This window comes from Pantherophis guttatus, chromosome 9 (genome assembly GCF_059756535.1).
Source record: "Pantherophis guttatus breed Tessera chromosome 9, ASM5975653v1, whole genome shotgun sequence".
In the NCBI taxonomy this organism is placed as follows: Eukaryota; Metazoa; Chordata; class Lepidosauria; order Squamata; family Colubridae; genus Pantherophis; species Pantherophis guttatus.
The window spans coordinates 29,161,036-29,177,500 of record NC_142071.1 but is presented as its reverse complement, the minus strand read 5'-3'; the positions used below and the strand labels follow the sequence as shown (position 1 = coordinate 29,177,500).

The 16,465-nt window shown below is 45.2% G+C and overlaps 1 protein-coding gene across 3 annotated transcripts in view; it reads right to left on the bottom strand.

Moving 5' to 3' along the window:
- Positions 1 to 16,465, bottom strand: part of NECTIN1 (nectin cell adhesion molecule 1) — a 215,949-nt gene that overhangs the window by 76,935 nt on the left and 122,549 nt on the right. For all 3 annotated transcript variants that reach the window (XM_034430483.3, XM_060683209.2, XM_087875705.1), the window contains exons 2-5: positions 12,944 to 13,291; positions 7,736 to 8,038; positions 6,466 to 6,583; positions 820 to 971 (exon numbers count right to left, since the gene is read on the bottom strand). In XM_034430483.3, coding sequence (XP_034286374.2) covers positions 820 to 971; positions 6,466 to 6,583; positions 7,736 to 8,038; positions 12,944 to 13,291 — 921 coding nt within the window. The remainder of the gene's footprint in view (positions 1 to 819; positions 972 to 6,465; positions 6,584 to 7,735; positions 8,039 to 12,943; positions 13,292 to 16,465) is intronic.

The window sequence follows — 16,465 nt, the reverse complement described above, 5'->3', positions numbered from 1 at the left end:
GCCAAAGGAGCACAGAACGCTGTTACCTTCCCACCAAAGACGGTCCCTATTTTTCTACTTGCATTTTTTAAGTACTTTCGAACTGCTAGGTTGGCAGAAGCTGGGACAAGTCACGGGAGCTCACCCTGTTATGCGGCAGTAGGGATTCGAACCGCTGAACTGCCGACCTTGCGATCGACAAGCTCAGTGTCTTAACCACTGAGCCACCGTGTCCCCTACACCATCTACATGCTTAGAATTAAGAATGACATCTGAAAAACCAACAGGAGCTCAACTACAGCATTTCTGACCAAGTGAATTTATTCCTAAAGCTTTTGAAAAACAAACAAACATACATCCCTTTTGGAAACCAACAACTGAACTAAACACCAGCCCGTGTTTCATCCTCTTTCAGACATGACCTCGTAGCACGTCTTTTGACATCCCAATCCTCTCATATTTTTCCCCCCCACCCTTTTCTTCTGATTCTCACGGCCGCTCATTCTCCTGGCTTTGAACCAGATGTAGAAAGGACACCAATGGAAAAGTGAGAGAAATGGAGATCTTGCCAGCCAAAGGAGAAAAGCAGGAGGAGCAACAGGAATTCCAGAAAAACCAGCACTCCTAATGAAAAACCCCCCCACCCTTTTAAAGGAATGGAAGGGCCAGAAAATCCCACCGGATTCCATAGTTTTTTGTTTTTTTTTCCCCAGAGAAGATGTGAGAAGTCAAAGCAAGCTTGTAAAAATACAGAGATGGCTTAAACTAGGTTTATCTTTGGCAACCTGCACCCCCCAATTCCCCAACAAGGTAGAGGCCACCTTGGTTTTCAACGCCTACCTGTGACATTCACTTCCACTTGCCCAGATCGGGTGCCGATGGTATTGGTGGCTTCACAGATATATGTTGCGGATAGGCTGTACGTGACCGGTCCTTTGAAGAACAGAGTGCTGTTTTGAATTTCGGCACTGTCGGGCAACGAGGCGTTCAGCCTGTCGAAAACAAGAACACAGAACCCTTGGACCGTTAGCAGAAAGTTTTCACCATCTTCTTTTAATCCCTTGCATCGGGGTGGAGTCTGGGCAAAAGAATGGAGCTGAGTATTTACTGGCTGGATGCCCTCTCTGTTGCCAATGCGGAGTTATATTCAGCAGATATATCCCCATGGTGCCCAGAGAGAGAAATATCTGCCTCTACCTAGGATCGAACTCACAGCCTCCTGATTGTGAGGCAGGAGCTCCACCTCTAGGCCACCGCACCACTTTTAGCAGAAAGCTTTTCATCTGGCTAGCTAATTCTACAAACGGCGGCTGGTGAGTCCAACTTAGTCACCGGGCACCTTTCTGCTTTTGCATTTGTTAAATTATTAGACCCATTTGGAGGGCGATTCCTAATCAATGTTTAGTACAGGGGTCTGCAACCTTAAACACTCAAAGAGCCATTTGGACCCGTTTCCCACAGGAAAAGAAAACACCGGGAGCCACAAAACCCTTCCCGTGCCTGAGTATTTCTTAAGCGGCCACAAAACTAGCATATGTAGTTGAATTAAATGTTCTGTTTTCTTCTGAAACTTTTCTTTTCTTGGATTTATCCATGGTTGGCCTACCAGAGGTTGAAAAGATCAATAAATCGCGTGCCGGCAGGTGTCGCACATTGGCGGTTGTGATGCATATTTTGAGTGACAGGGAGCCGCAGCAGAGGGTGAAAGAGCCACATGCGGCTCCAGAGCCTCAGGTTGCTGATCCCTGGTATAGTAGGATCAGGGGTGGGTTCTAAATTTTTTTACTACTGGTTCTGTGGGCGTGGCTTATTTTGTGGGTGTGGCTTAGAGGTCATGTGACTAGGTGGGCGTGGCTAGCTGGTCAGAGTCATTTCTGGAAGGTCCTTGCACTTATGACCAGTCCTCGCACTTACGACCTGACTCATTTGTTTGCTTTTATTAAGTTTTAGGAGAGGGGACCTTTTGGGACCTACAGCTGCCACGTTGCTAACATCTGATATATAACTGCTTGATTCCTTTTTTTAAAAAAACAACAACAAAAGGATAGGATGAAAAGGCAAAACAAATGAAATTAGCTCCCTGGCCCTAAAGATGAGATAACTTCAACCTAGAGTATTTTATTCACCTATCTTCTCAAAAAATAGATTTGCTAATAATCTCATCCTGGATCTCACCCTTTTTTTTTTTTTGAACTATTACCATCTGGCAGACGGTACCGGATAATAAGAACAAGGGCAAATAGGCTGAAAAACAGCTTCTATCCCATAGCAGTAACTATATTTATAGTGCAATATTAATGCAATATCAGGGTTTTTTTCCAATTCAATTGCATAGAAGATGGAAGGATGTTGTGTTTGGGTTTTATTTTTATAGTTATAATCGACACCGAAGATGGCATTTAATTTCGTTGTACGAGGTGCAATAACAATAAAGTGAACTAACTCACTAATGCTATCTGTTCTACGGAGGGAACGGTTCTCTCTCCACCCTCCCGCCCCAAATACTACAGGAACTGCAGCCTCGTCATGTAAACCCTGATAGAAAATCGAGAGGAGCTCAGCAAAAAAAAAAAAAAAAAATATATATATATATATATATAAAAAAATCAATTCCAAAGTGTTTTGAAAAAAAAACCACCGAACAAACATAAACAACTCTGCACCGCGGAGGAAAATTATGCAGTTTACTCATTTTTAATCAATCCGAGGGAAAGCAATTAAGTTCAGCAAAAGCAATCGACAGGCACCAGCCCAGGGGTGACAGGCCCAATTTGCATTCAGACGAAGCTCCACTTAGAAGCAAGTGGGGGTGGGGGTGGGGGGAAACTCCTCCCTCCCCTTGGGAGCAATTAATGATCAGAAAATATCAGCGCCCCCCACCACATGTACCAACAACTGGGCTCCTCTAAAGCAGCTTTGCCCTCTACTCTACTCCCTTAAAAATCATCTCCATCATTAACCATAAGCTATTTGGCCCAAAGAGATAGAAACAATCAAAAGCTTGATTTTGTCCATGTTAACATGCCCCAGACAAGGATCTACGCTGGCAAGGACTTCGAAGAGAAAAAAAAAAATCAATATTTTATAATTTAAGGCAAGCTACAGCATTCCCAGCCAGAAAACGAATGCGTTGTTTTGAAAAAGAAAAGAGAGTATGAGATTTGAGGTCTTAGAATCACAGAATCCTGGAGTAGAAGACCTGCAAGGAAGAGATCTTGGAGGTCTTCTAGTCCAACCCTCAAGGCAGGAGTCTATATACCAACCCGGACAAATTGTTGTCCTATTTTATTTTATTTTTTTTAACCTCTAGTGATGGGAGAATCCACAATTTCTGGAAGCAAGCGGTTCCATTGATTAATTATAGAGTTCTTGATGTTCTCCGAGCTTGGTTTCTTGGAGATGCAAAGAGAAACCCAACGGGATGATTAGATTGGCTCTCTGTTTAGATATGCCAGCTTCTTCCTCCTTGGTCACCTGGAAAATGCTATTCTGCTGGCCTTCTTCAACCACAGAAGACATGTTTGAGCGTTGTGAGGATCGTACCCCATCCAGGGTAAATGCCAAGGCTCCAGGATTGATGCTTACTCCATACCAATCCGTTAAATCTCTGCCCACAGAAGAGAAAGGGAAGGAAAGATTTCCTCCTGACACAGTGGTCTTGCCTTCTAGAGGCAAGGCATTTGTGAGAATGCCCAGCAGGAAGCAGCCAATGTCAGTCCTAGCTGGGCATCTGGACACCAGGATCCCCATCACATCCTGGTCTGGTTTGTGAGAACTGTCCGCTCGCTCGCCTGAACGACTCCATCCAGGTCACTGCAGGTGGTGTGGCCGATGACTCACAAACTGACACACAAACACACACGCTCCTTCCTAAGCTGCCAGCCGGAGATGCACATGTGGGTGGAAAGTGATATCCTCAACAACGTCTCGGCTGCCAAGTAAGGAGCATTTTTAGAAAGAAAGGAAGGAAGGAAGGAAGGAAAGAAAGGGAGAAAGGAAGAAAGGAAGAAAGAAAGTAAATAAGTAAGTAAATAAATAAATGAAGGAAGGAAGGAAGGAAGGGAGAAGGAAAGAAAGAAAGAAGAAGGAAAAAAGAAAGATAGGAAGAAAATAAAGAAAGGAAGGAAGGAAGGAAAGAAAGACAGAAAGGAAGGAAGGAAGGAAGGAAGAAAGAAGAAGGAAAGAAAGGAAGGAAGTAAATTAATAAAGGAAGGAAGGAAGGAAGGGAGAAGGACATAAGAAAGGAAGGAAGGGAGAAGGAAAGAAAGGAAGAAAGAAAGAAGAAGGAAAAAAAGAAAGATAGGAAGGAAATAAAGAAAGGAAGGAAGGAAGGAAAGAAAGACAGAAAGGAAGGAAGGAAGGAAGGAAGGAAGGAAGGGAGAAAGAAGAAGGAAAGTAAGTAAGTAAATAAATAAATAAATAAAGGAAGGAAGGAAGGGAGGGAGAAGGAAAGAAAGAAAGAAAGGAAAAGAAAGAAGAGGTGGGGATATCTGAGGACAACCAGGGCATTTGTGGGTTCTATCTGGAATGTTTTCCAGGGAAACCAACCGGAATCCAGCACCGGAGATCTACTTCTGAGGTCTAAAAAAGCCCTGCGAACCACGAAAGGTGAGAATGAATTGACACCTGAGAGATGCAACGGGTCGGATCTTCTCAGCTGCTAATTAGACACTCTTGATTGCTGAAGCTGTGCGTGGGAGGACGGTGGAGTTTCCTTTTTTTTTTTTTAATTTTAATTTTTGCTTTTGTGAAACACCTACGAGCCACACACCGCATCCCGATAGGTTCGAAATGGATCAGGGTTTGCATCTAGTCTGATGCGAACCCTGATCCATTTCCCCTTGGAGGAGAAATCCAGGGTTTGTTCTGGATGCAGGCATCCTCATCTTACAACCTGTTGCTTAACGATTCTTCAAAGTTATGACAGAGCCCCCCCGCCCCCCCGCCCCCCGATACTTACAACTCAGTTCTGGAGTCCCCAAGGTTTCCCCCTCCACCCCCAAATTCATATTCCTGCTTTTTAATCTTTTTGGCAACCGGCTTCTATTTGCAGCCATTTGCACAATCCCACAATCACACGACAGTGATTTACAACGTGTGCGTCAGAAAGGAGACATTTATTTCTTGTTTCCAGCAAGAAAAAAAAAAACCCAGCCATAATCAACAACGGGTTTGCTTAACGACGATTGTATTCACTTGATCTCTGAACAAAGATCGTTAAAAACAGGTACGGTCCTGCGATAACCGGCTAAACAACCAGCGTGAGTTAATGACCGTAATCGGAGACTCAAATACAGTCATTAGTTAAGGATTGCTTGTATTCGTTAACATTTGGAGGAGGGATGTGGAACAGATTGTAGTCCATCGTTTAAGTCTACATGGGGCTCCCCTTGGGGTGCACCCGGAGGCTGCAGTTGGTCCAGAACGCGGCCGCGCAGGGGATTATGGGAGCGATGGGGCGCTCACATATAACACCTCTCCTGCGCGAGCTGCACTGGCTTCCTGTGGTCTTCTGGGTGCGCTTCAAGGTGTCGGTGACCACCTTTAAAGCGCTCCATGGCTTAGGGCCGGGATATTTGCGAGACCGCCTTCTGCCGCCGATAGCCTCCCACCGACCGGTTCGCTCGCGCAGAGAGGGCCTCCTCAGGGTGCCGTCGGCCAGGCAGTGCCGGCTGGCGACCCTCAGGGGGAGAGCCTTCTCTGTGGCAGCGCCTGCCCTCTGGAACGACCTACCCCCTGAGATACGCACGATACCAGACCTCCTGACTTTTCGTCGGGCCCTGAAGACACACCTGTTCCATCTAGCTGGGCTGGCTTGATCCCACCCTCTTAGTTTTTTAATCGAATTTCGGTTTTAATTGGGTTGTTTTAAATTCGGGCCAAAATTATTTAATTGTTTTTTAAAATGTTTTTAAATTTTATATGCTATGTTTTATCCTGGCTGTACACCGCCCTGAGTCCCGCAGGAGAAGGGCGGGATAGAAATATAATAAAATAAATAAATAAAAAAAAATAAATAAGTCCTAAAACTTCTCTTATTGTCTCTAGGGTGGCTGCCTCTATCAGACAGAAGGGAATTCAAGAGAAAGGATTGGTTTCTATCATCAGCAACACTTATTATGGTCATCTTCCTAACACAAAACCCACCGTGTAACAAATATTGCAGAAATGACTAGAATTAGAATAAATAAAAGGGTTACATAAAAGACTTACACGGAGACGAGTAGCGCAAATGGAAAAGCTAAGCTGGGGCCTTGCTTAGAAACGCTACCTTCCTGTCTTCAGGGTACAGTTTACGTAAAATAATGGAGGAAAAGAGGTATCAATCATTCTTCCTTCACCTGCACAATCATTGACCAAGTAGCTCTTGATGCAACTTCATGGCCCTGGGCACAAAAGTGTTCCCATTTGGTTCCTTACTCGTTCAGTGCTACAAAAAAAACTCGTAACAGTTCATCCATGCGGTGTGAGTGAGTCAATACTTACAGCTTCCATTGGTACTCGGTGGCGGGAGGATTGGCATCCGATAGACAGGTCAGTTTCACATCCTTGCGGTTGAGGTACCAGTTGCTGTCAAAACCATCGATCCTGACCTCGGGTTCGTCTGTGAAGGAGGAGCAACAGGGAAAAGAGAAAAGGAGGAACACGGTGGAGGGGAGAGATAAAGGAAGAAAGGAGGAGGATAAAGGAAGAGGGAAAGAGAGATGGAGAAAAGAAAAGGGAGCCAAGGAGGATAGAAGTAGGGTTGAGAAGATTAGGAAGGAGGGCAACATGGAGGAAGAGAAGGATGGGTAGAACATTGGGAGGAAGGATGGGAGGAAGAAGGATGGAGAATAGAAGGATGGAGAGAACCAAGGGTGAAAGGATGAGCCAAGGGGAAGAAAGGAAAAATTGGACAGATAAGGGCAAAAGTGGAATTGGAAAGGCAAGGAAAAACAGAGGGAAAACAGAGAAGAGTTGGGAGAAGACAGGAGAGTAGGAAAAACAGCAAAAGGAGGTAGGGTGAGAGAAGAGGCAGACATTAATGGATGTCCTGGAGACCACTTTCATTTCCTAACAATGGCTTCTGCAGCAAACCACAATGACGTCAAAATGACACATGTATGGCACCCATCTTATCAACGATGATGGTTGCAGATGTCCTTGGGTCCTGACCTCAGCACACATGATTTGCTACTTGCCCCTCCTTTCTCAGGGAAGCCCATGCCTAGTGCAACTCCCCAACAAGAGAAGTAATCAAATCTTCACTGAGGCGGTTGTGATTAGTCACGGTAAGATCTCCCTGTCGACCCTGAAGCTGGCTTGGCCGAAGCCATCTTGGAGCTTCGGTGCTGCCACACTGGGGCTGACGATAGGGAGGGGGGGATTAAGAGATAGCTGGGATTGTGCAGTCAAAACAAAATACGTTCTTTTGGGAACCAAGGACGTTCTCACGTCCGGCCGGAGGAAGGAGGAGTGATGTCACTAGGCAACCAGATGGTGCCTTGATTGGACCATGTGACTGATTGTTTGGGGTTGCGGGAAAAACTTTCACTTTTAATTTGGTGAAAACCGCGGGACTCTTCAGAGTCGGTTTTTCACCAGATTTGTGCCAATATGATATATCCAATAAAGCTATTCTTGGAGGAATTCATCAGCCCCGGAGTTTTGCTTAGTATGGGTGTATTACTTGGAACCCGGACACTCCCTTTTTAAGCCCTGTCTCTTTTACGTCCCAACTCCCCCGCTAAGCATCACTCCCGCTTCTTCAACTTACACAGCACGTTGAGGGTCATGCTCTCCGTGAAACGCTCCAACTGGTAGTTGACCACACACTTCAGCTGCTGTTGGTGGGCCTCCCGGCTTGGTAAAAGACGGTAGCGGCTGATCACCGTGAAGGTGCCATTCTCATTGCGGATCTCCTGGAATTCCGCCTCGCCTTTCAGCTTCGTGTCCCAACTCACAGTGCTGGGAGGCTTCCCATTGGAGGATACGCAGGTGGCCACCAGGATCTTCTCCGTCATGCCGGCCCTGGCAATCAGGGGTCTCGTGGTGACCTCCATCCGGTTCACTGGTTTGGCTGAAGAAAAGGCAAGGGATGAGCAAGTGGAAGTCAAGAAGTCATGATCAAATAACCAACAAAGACCATGAGTTGTTGTTTGATGAACATCAACATAGAGTCCTCCTCATTAGTTTGCCCAAGATCTAAACATCAATGAAGATCTAGGTAGACGTGTTGACACGAGCTTCTCTCTGAATCCCATCTCAAATGAAACAAGCCTTCAGCTTGTTTTCCTTGTATGTGTTTTTATTATTGTTGTGAGCCATCCAAAGTTGTGTTTTACAAGACAGGAGGAAATAGGAATCTTATAAATACATGCGTACGTGGAGTAAACAAATGCAATCGGCAAATGAGATCCCATTGATGAAACGGGATTCATTGGAATGCCACACTTCCATGAAAAATGGGGCATGTTTTGAGTCTTCTTTATGGGGATGTGATCGCAAATATGCTACGAAAATCCGGTATGCTAGAAAGAGAGAAACTGAGGGCTCTTTTGTAACCTCTCAGGACATCTCACCTGCCCTTCACACGTTTAATTCTCCAAAAAAAATATTGAAGGGGAAACAGCAGTTGCTTTGATCTACCTGATTTCTAGGCTAGCATGTTGATTTTTACCTATTTCCCAAAGCACCTGAAGGCCAGACAAGGAATCATGGATGGAAACTGACCAAGGAGAGATTCAACCGGGAAATAAGGAGAAATTTCCTGACAGTGAGAACAATCAACCCATGGAACAGAAGTTGCCTTTGGAAGTTGTGGGAGCTTCATCACTGGAGGCTTTCAAGAAGAGACTGGACTGCCATTTGTCAGAAATGGTGTAGGGTCTCCTGCTTGGGCGGGGGGTTGGACTAGATGACCTCCAAGGTCCCTTCCAACTCTGTTTTTCTGTTATTTGCAAACATGTCTCTGTTTTGTGTGAGCTAAATCACTATGGTTATTCTACAGACTAGAATTAAAACAGGCCATGGCTTAATGAAATGTGTGGACTGTAAGGCGTGAATTCAGAAATAAGCCCTCCCTAAGATAAAAGGGACATGGTGGCTCAGTAGCTAAGACGCTGAGCTTGTCGATCGAAAGGTCGGCAGTTCAGCGGTTCGAATCCCTAGTGCCGCGTAATGGAGTGAGCTCCCGTGACTTGTCCCAGCTTCTGCCAACCTAGCAGTTCGAAAACACGTTAAAAAATGCAAGTAGAAAAACAGGGACCATCTTTGGTGGGAAGGGAACAGCGTTCCGTGCGCCTTTGGCGTTGAGTCATGCCGGCCACATGACCACAGAGATGTCTTCTTCGGACAGCGCTGGCTCTTCGGCTTTGAAACGGAGATGAGCACCGCCCCCTAGAGTCGGGAACGACTAGCACATATGTGCGAGGGGAACCTTTCCCTTTCCCTTTAAGATAAAAGTGAAGGGCCCATTTGATGTTAGTAGTGACAAAATGAGGCCATCAACCAGAAGATCGTGAAGTTCTAATTTGGTTTTGAGCTTTTATGGATGACCTTCCCCAGCCACGAACTCCCACTAATGTTGATGTTTTTCACGGATCGTTTTTCTTAAGGAGTTCTGTTTTTATATTATTGCTGTAAACTTGCTTGAGGGTTTGCATTAAATGGCCTGCATCAATATTTTGAAAACAAGGAGCCCAGTTCGGGAAGTTGCGCAACATTTTAGATAACAAGCTTCACCCTGTTGCACACACATTTGCATTTGTCCAGAGTCAATTTATTTTCCTTCGTCTCAACAACAGCGTAGTTATCTGGGTTTCAAAGTTAAGATTGCGACAGAGTCACAAACTCCTAATAGGGTGGGTGTAGCCAGCCTGAGGCCATTGCAGACAATCTGTCTAAGACCATCCGATGACACTGGTCATCCTTTGAGGACAAGACAAAACCTGTTCGGAACGAAGGCAAATATTTCCTGCTCTCGTTCTAACCCGGAGCGGAGTTTTCTCATGAAAAAAAAGAGGCGTATGTGTGTCTCTATACAGTGGTGGTCGAAATTGCGGAAACCTTTTGGGAAAAGTGTATTTCCTAAAACTAGCTAATAACACCACTTTTTATTCTTGGAGTAGTACCATAAATTTATATATCGATGGAAAGGTAATTTAATCAAGATTGTCATGCAATAACTTTTAGGAAGGATTTGCTATTAGAATAGCAGTCACGGTATAAAGAAGAAAAGTGAAACACGCAGAAAAAAACCGAGATATACAAAAATGATCACCATAGAAAAAACGAGATATGCAAAAATGATCCCCATATCAATTAATCCTTAGTTGGGTAACTTTTAGCATGAATGACGGCCTTACAATGTCTTCCCCATGGAATGAACCAAGTCTATGAGTTCTGCAGCTGTTCTAATGTGAAACCAAGATTGAATGATGGCTTCTGTTAACTGGGTTTTATTGCTGGGTGGCTTTTGACTAACCAGTTTCTTTAGTCGGCTCCATAGATTTTCGATTGGGTTAAGAAGGTCTGGGCTATTCCCAGGCCATTCCAGCAGTGGAATAGGATTATTTTGAAACTCCAAAAAAGAAAAGTGGTGTTATTAGCCATCAAACCTCAAAAATACTCTTTTCACAAAAGGTTTCCACAAGTTTGGCCACTACTGTATAAGGGAAAATATGTTTATCAAATCCAGGTAGTTCTCAACTTACAACAGTTCATTCAATGACCACTGAAAGTTACAACGGGCACTGAAAAAAGGGCCGTACGACTGTTTTTCAAACTTAAGACTGTTGCAGCATCCCACTGTCACGTGATCAGAATTCAGAGGTTTGGCAACTGACTTGTGTTTATGACAGTTGCACTGTTCCAGGTTCACATGGCAACCAGATTCTGATGAGCAACGTCAAGGGGAAAAGCCAGATCCGCTGCAGATGCAGTGATTCGCTTAACAACCGTGGCAAGAAAGGTCGTAAAATGGGGCAAAACTCACTTAACAACTGTCTCCCTTAGCAATAGAAATTTTGGGCTTATAATGGTGGCCGTAAATCGAGGACTACCTGTATAAAACAAAGACGGAACAACAGGGAAATGAAGAAATATTTTCCAGAGATCTGGGGTGGCCATTCTATTCTTTTTTTTTGGTTAGCCAAGAGTTGCAAACTGAAATGTTCCCAGACAGGTAAAACAAGTGCTTACATAGGCGATCCGTGAAGGGGGAAAAAAAAAACCTGAAAACCAATCCCTGTGATTTTGCAAAAGGCCCTTCTCCTTTCTGCTCCTGCATTTCTTCTTTTTGAATCCATTAAAAAAAAAAAAAAAACATTCCCAATTCCCAGACATATAAAGTAAATTTTTATTTACTCTTTTGGGCAGGGGTAAAAGTCCTCCGAGCTTTAACCGCAATGTAACCCTTCCCAGGTGCTCTGAATTTCTGGTCCTGCTCTCCATCCCTTCTCTGCTCTCACTCAGTGAGGGTGGGAGGATACTGAAGTCACACCCCCCCCACGGCAGGGGTGGATTCAGCTGGTTCGGGCAAATTTTACATCTGGTTCGCTGGTTCACTGGTAGTTGCAAGGATTGGAAGTACTGGAAGTCTGGAAAGGGGCCCGTTTCTGGCCTCCATAGGGTCTCCGGAGCCAGGGGGAGGCCGTTTTTGCCCTCCTGGAGGCTTGAGGAAAGCCTCCAGAGCCTGGGGAGGGTGAAAAACAGGACTACAGGCCATTTCCGGCTTCCAGGGGAGGCTGTTTTTGCCCTCCCAGAGGCTCAAGAAAAGCCTCCAGAGCCTGGGGAGGGCAAAAAACAAGCCTATGGAAGTCCAGAAACGGGCCAGAGGGCCTCCGGAGCCTGGGGGAAGCCATTTTCACACTACCGGAGGCTCGAGGAAAGCCTCTGGAGCCTGAGGAGGGTGAAAACACCCTGCCATGGTGCAGGAGGCCGAGTAGGCCACATCCACGCCTGCCCAGCAACCGGGCAGAGAACTGGTTGCTATAATTTTTGAATCCCACCCCTGCCCCACGGGCAAAGGAGGAGAAGATCTGAAAGGAAGGAGGAATTCCGTCCTTGATGCTCTTGTTCAGCTGGTTAGAGACACTGCTCAGTTCTACACCTACTAAGAAACCAGTAGAGCCGCATGAACACCGAACAGCATAGGGGAAGACTGATGGATCACTTGGATGCACACTCTGTCTTTGCTACAGCCCTAGTGGTACAGCATGCTGCGGACCTCATCGGTCAAAGAATCACCTCTGGCAGCATCCAGGAGAAGGGCCTTTTCTGCTGAGGCTCCCCCCCTCCCGGAACATTGTGCCCCTCAAGGTGAGATCTGTCTCCCCACCCTCTTGGCCTTCCAAAATGACTTCAAAACCTAGCTCTACCAACTGGCATGGGATGAGGCGTTCCACATCAGTGCTGGTTAGTGACCTAGGAAGAAAATCCCACCTTCACCCTGGTAAATCCTGGTTTCTAATTTATCATTCCCCACCACCCATTTTAATGCTTAATGTTCTGTATTTTTGCTTTTATGGTGTTACAAGCCACCCAGGGACGCAGTGGCTCAGTGGCTAAGACGCTGTCGATCGAAAGGTTGACAGTTCAGCGGTTCGAATCCCTAGTGCCGCGTAATGGGGTGAGCTCCCGTTACTTGTCCCAGCTTCTGCCAACCTAGCAGTTTAAAGCAGGTAAAAAATGCAAGTAGATAAATAGGGACCACCTTTGGTGGGAAGGGAACAGCGCTCCGTGTGCCTTTGGCGTTGAGTCATGCCGGCCACATGACCACGGAGACGTCTTCGGACAGCGCTGGCTCTTCGGCTTAGAAACGGAGATGAGCACCGCCGCCTAGAGTTGGGAACGACTAGCACATACGTTCGAGGGGAACCTTTACCTTTACCTTAAGCCACCCAGGACCACTTGAACAATGAGCAATGGGCATCCTACAATTTTAATACTAGTAATAATGAATGAAAAGATATTGGCAACGTACCCAATACAGTGAGATTGAGTTGGTTTTCCCGGTTTCCGGTAGGGAAGGTGGCAAACTCACAGATGTAGATCCCTTCATCGTCCAACTGGAGGTTGGACAGCTTGATGGTCCCATCGGTGATGGAAGGGCTCTGGAAGACCACTTTCTCCTCGTAGGGGGGCAGGATGGAGACGCCCATGACGGGGTTGTAGATGGCCACATTTTGCTTGGAGCCATTGCTGGCTTTCTGCCAGGTAACTTGGGTGATCCTCGTGTGGTTGATCTTGACCAAATTGCAATGAAGGACCACATCGGTCCCGATGAAGCCGGAGACCGTCTCATTGACGAGCACCTTCTGAGCCCAGAGGCCTACAAGAAAAGAGGAACGGAAGGATTAGAATGCGTTGTGTTCTTCTTCTTCTTCTTCTTTTTTTAAACAGTCAAAAGCCCCTTTCTTTATTTTTAAACAAACATCCATAAAAACATAAAACCATCATCAATTACACGCAGTGTGTCGGTTGGTTAGAAATCTTCTGTGCATCTTCACCATGTTCATAGCTTGCAATTTACCTAAGTTCTTATATTATCGATCTAATATTTATTTATTTATTTATTTTATTTATTTGTTTTCATTCATATACCGCCCTTCTCCAGCAGGACTCAGGGCGGTGAACAGCCAAAATAAAACAGAACATACAAAATTTAAAAAGAGTTTAAAAATAATTAAATATTTTTGGCCGCAATTTTAATATATATCTATGTATTATTATCCTCATTAATCATTTATTTGACCATAGCTATTCTTCCCTCATTTTGTACCAAATAGTCTAAGATTTGAATTGATTTATATTATAACATTCATTTCATCATTAAATCGGTCTAGTAACGATACTCCTTTATGTTATATTTTATATAATGCTAGAATTCTTGCATTATAAAAATCTCTTATCATCTTTCAGTTCCATATTTTTTTATCTAACCATCGATAAAATAAATCCCATATCTTATAATACTGTTTATCTTCTTGTTCTCTAATTTCAAATGTCAATTTACTCATTTCAGCACATTCCATTATTTTCTTAATGACTTCATCTTGCGTTAGTATTTTCTCATTTTTCCAATTTTTAGCAAACACAATTCTAGCCGCCGTTAATACATTCACAATCAGGTATTTCAATTCTCTATTATATATTATATATTCAATTCTCTATTATATCTATATAATAGATATATTATATATATCTATTATATAATCCTCAATTAAAAAAATCTCTGTGATTTAAAAAATGTGATTTTTTTAAATCACATTTTTTTTTTAAAAAAAGTGTTGTGTTCTTAAAGAGTTCTCCAAGTGAAGATTTGGGGGGGGGGGGGTTGCATTTGTTCTACATCCAAGCTAGGTATCGTAATCGATGAAGATTAGGATGTTGCACTAGAAATGATCCTTGTTTCTGGGATCTCAAGGTTGTCTTTGTGAATCTGCCAGGGTTATCATTTCGGAACCACAAATTCCCGCGAGCTCTTTCAAAGCTCAGAAGATTAAGGGGAGACAATCTGGCAACAGGTTTCATCCTGTTGCAGAATTCTCCCATTTCCTGGCTTTGCACAACGCAATGAATCATTAAGTCATCCAGTGGCCTGGGTTCACACAACATATTAAGACACACACACACACACACACACCAAGGAAACAATCAAAGCTAAAGCTAATTCAACTTAGTATTGTGTGCAAAAATAGCCCAAATGACCATTGCAGACGCTGTCTTTTTTCTTGAAAGAGGCTTAACAATGTGTTTTTAACTTCGGTTCCTGCACAGACGTCTGCCGGATAATAAAACAACCTGCAAAACTCTATTGAAAATCAACATGCCGAAATAAACGTTTGAGGCAGGGGAGAAGAGAGGAGAAGGGAGGCGAAAGGAGGAGAGGAGAAGGGAAGCAAAGGGAGGCGAAAGGAGGAGAGGAGAAGGGAAGGGAGGAGAGGAGAAGTGAAGAGAGGAGAGGAAAGAAGAGAGGAGAAGGGAGGAGAGGAGAGGAGAATGGAGGTGAAAGGAGGGAAGGAGAAGCAAAGGGAGGTGAACGGAGGAGAGGAGAAGTGGAGAGGAGAGAAGAGAAGAGAAGAGAAGGGAGGAGAGGAGAGAAGGGAGGTGAAGGGAGGAGAGGAGAGAAGGGAAGGGAAGAGGAGAGGAGAGAAGAAGAGAAGAGGAGAGGAGAGGAGAGAAGAGAAGGGAGGTGAAAGGAGGAGAAGAGAAGGGAGGTGAAAGGAGGAGAGAAGAAGGGAGAAGAGGAGAGAAGGGAAGGGAAGGGAAGAGGAGAGGAGAGGAGAGGAGAGGAGAATGGAGGAGAGGAGAGAAGGGAGGTGAAGGGAGGAGAGGAGAGAAGGGAAGGGAAGGGAAGGGAAGGGAAGGGAAGAGAAGAGGAGAGGAGAGGAGAGGAGAGAAGAGAAGGGAGGTGAAAGGATGAGAAGAGAAGGGAGGAGAGGAGAGAAGAGAAGGGAGGTGAAGGGAGGAGAGAAGAAGGGAGGTGAAGGGAGGAGAAGGGAGAAGAGGAGAGAAGGGAAGGGGAGAGGAGAGGAGAGGAGAGGAGAGGAGAGGAGAGGAGAGGAGAGAAGGGAGGTGAAGGGAGGAGAGAAGAAGGGAGGTGAAGGGAGGAGAAGGGAGAAGAGGAGAGGAGAGGAGAGGAGAGGAGAGGAGAGGAGAGAAGAGAAGAGAAGAGAAAAGAAGAGAAGAGAAGAGAAGAGAAGAGAAGAGAAGAGAAGAGAAGAGAAGAGATGAGATGTTTGCATAAAATCCCCATGGGCTGCCACATTTTGAACCAGTTGAAGTATCTGGGATGCATGGAAGGAGAGTCGAGCAGAATTGAACCTAACTAAAAGGTTGGGCAGTTTTCGGAAGTGAGCGGATTGCAGCAGAGAGAACGCAAAGTGAGAAGAACAGGACATTTTGGGAGCGGTGTGTGTGTGTGTGTGATGGAAATCTATTTATCCATGCTCCCATGCATGGTAGAATTGAATGCACGCTATATTTCCATATATTCCCTCCCTCCCACACGCAGAGAGACAAAAGCCCGCCAGCCACCGAAAGAAAATAAACATTACACTGCAACTTAAGGGACGCTGACTCAGGAGGAAGCGCCATTGCATTTAATGGGACTCATCGCTTTGATGCAGGTAGCTTTCTTGGGCCTGGGGATTTTTTCAAAGGTGCTGAGCTGGCAGCTCCCATCAGCCTCAGCCAGCTCGGCTGCAGGACGATGGTGTTTGGAGGGGGCCAGCCTGGGAGAGGCCCTGATGATGAGGTTGCTTTGGGGCTGCGCCACGAACGGGAGAGACAAAAGAAAAGAGGAACTAGAGGCGCATTCGGCCGTTTCACGGCAAAACCAACCAGGGTTATGGAACTCAATTTTGGAATGGCAGGGAGGGAAGGTTGAGGAGAGACTTTCTCTGTAGTGTGGAGTCTTTTCTTGTAGACGTTCCATGAGCCAGCTAGGTGACATTATCAGTGCTAGGAGGGAGTGGGGTTTGCGAGAACTGAGAACTGATGA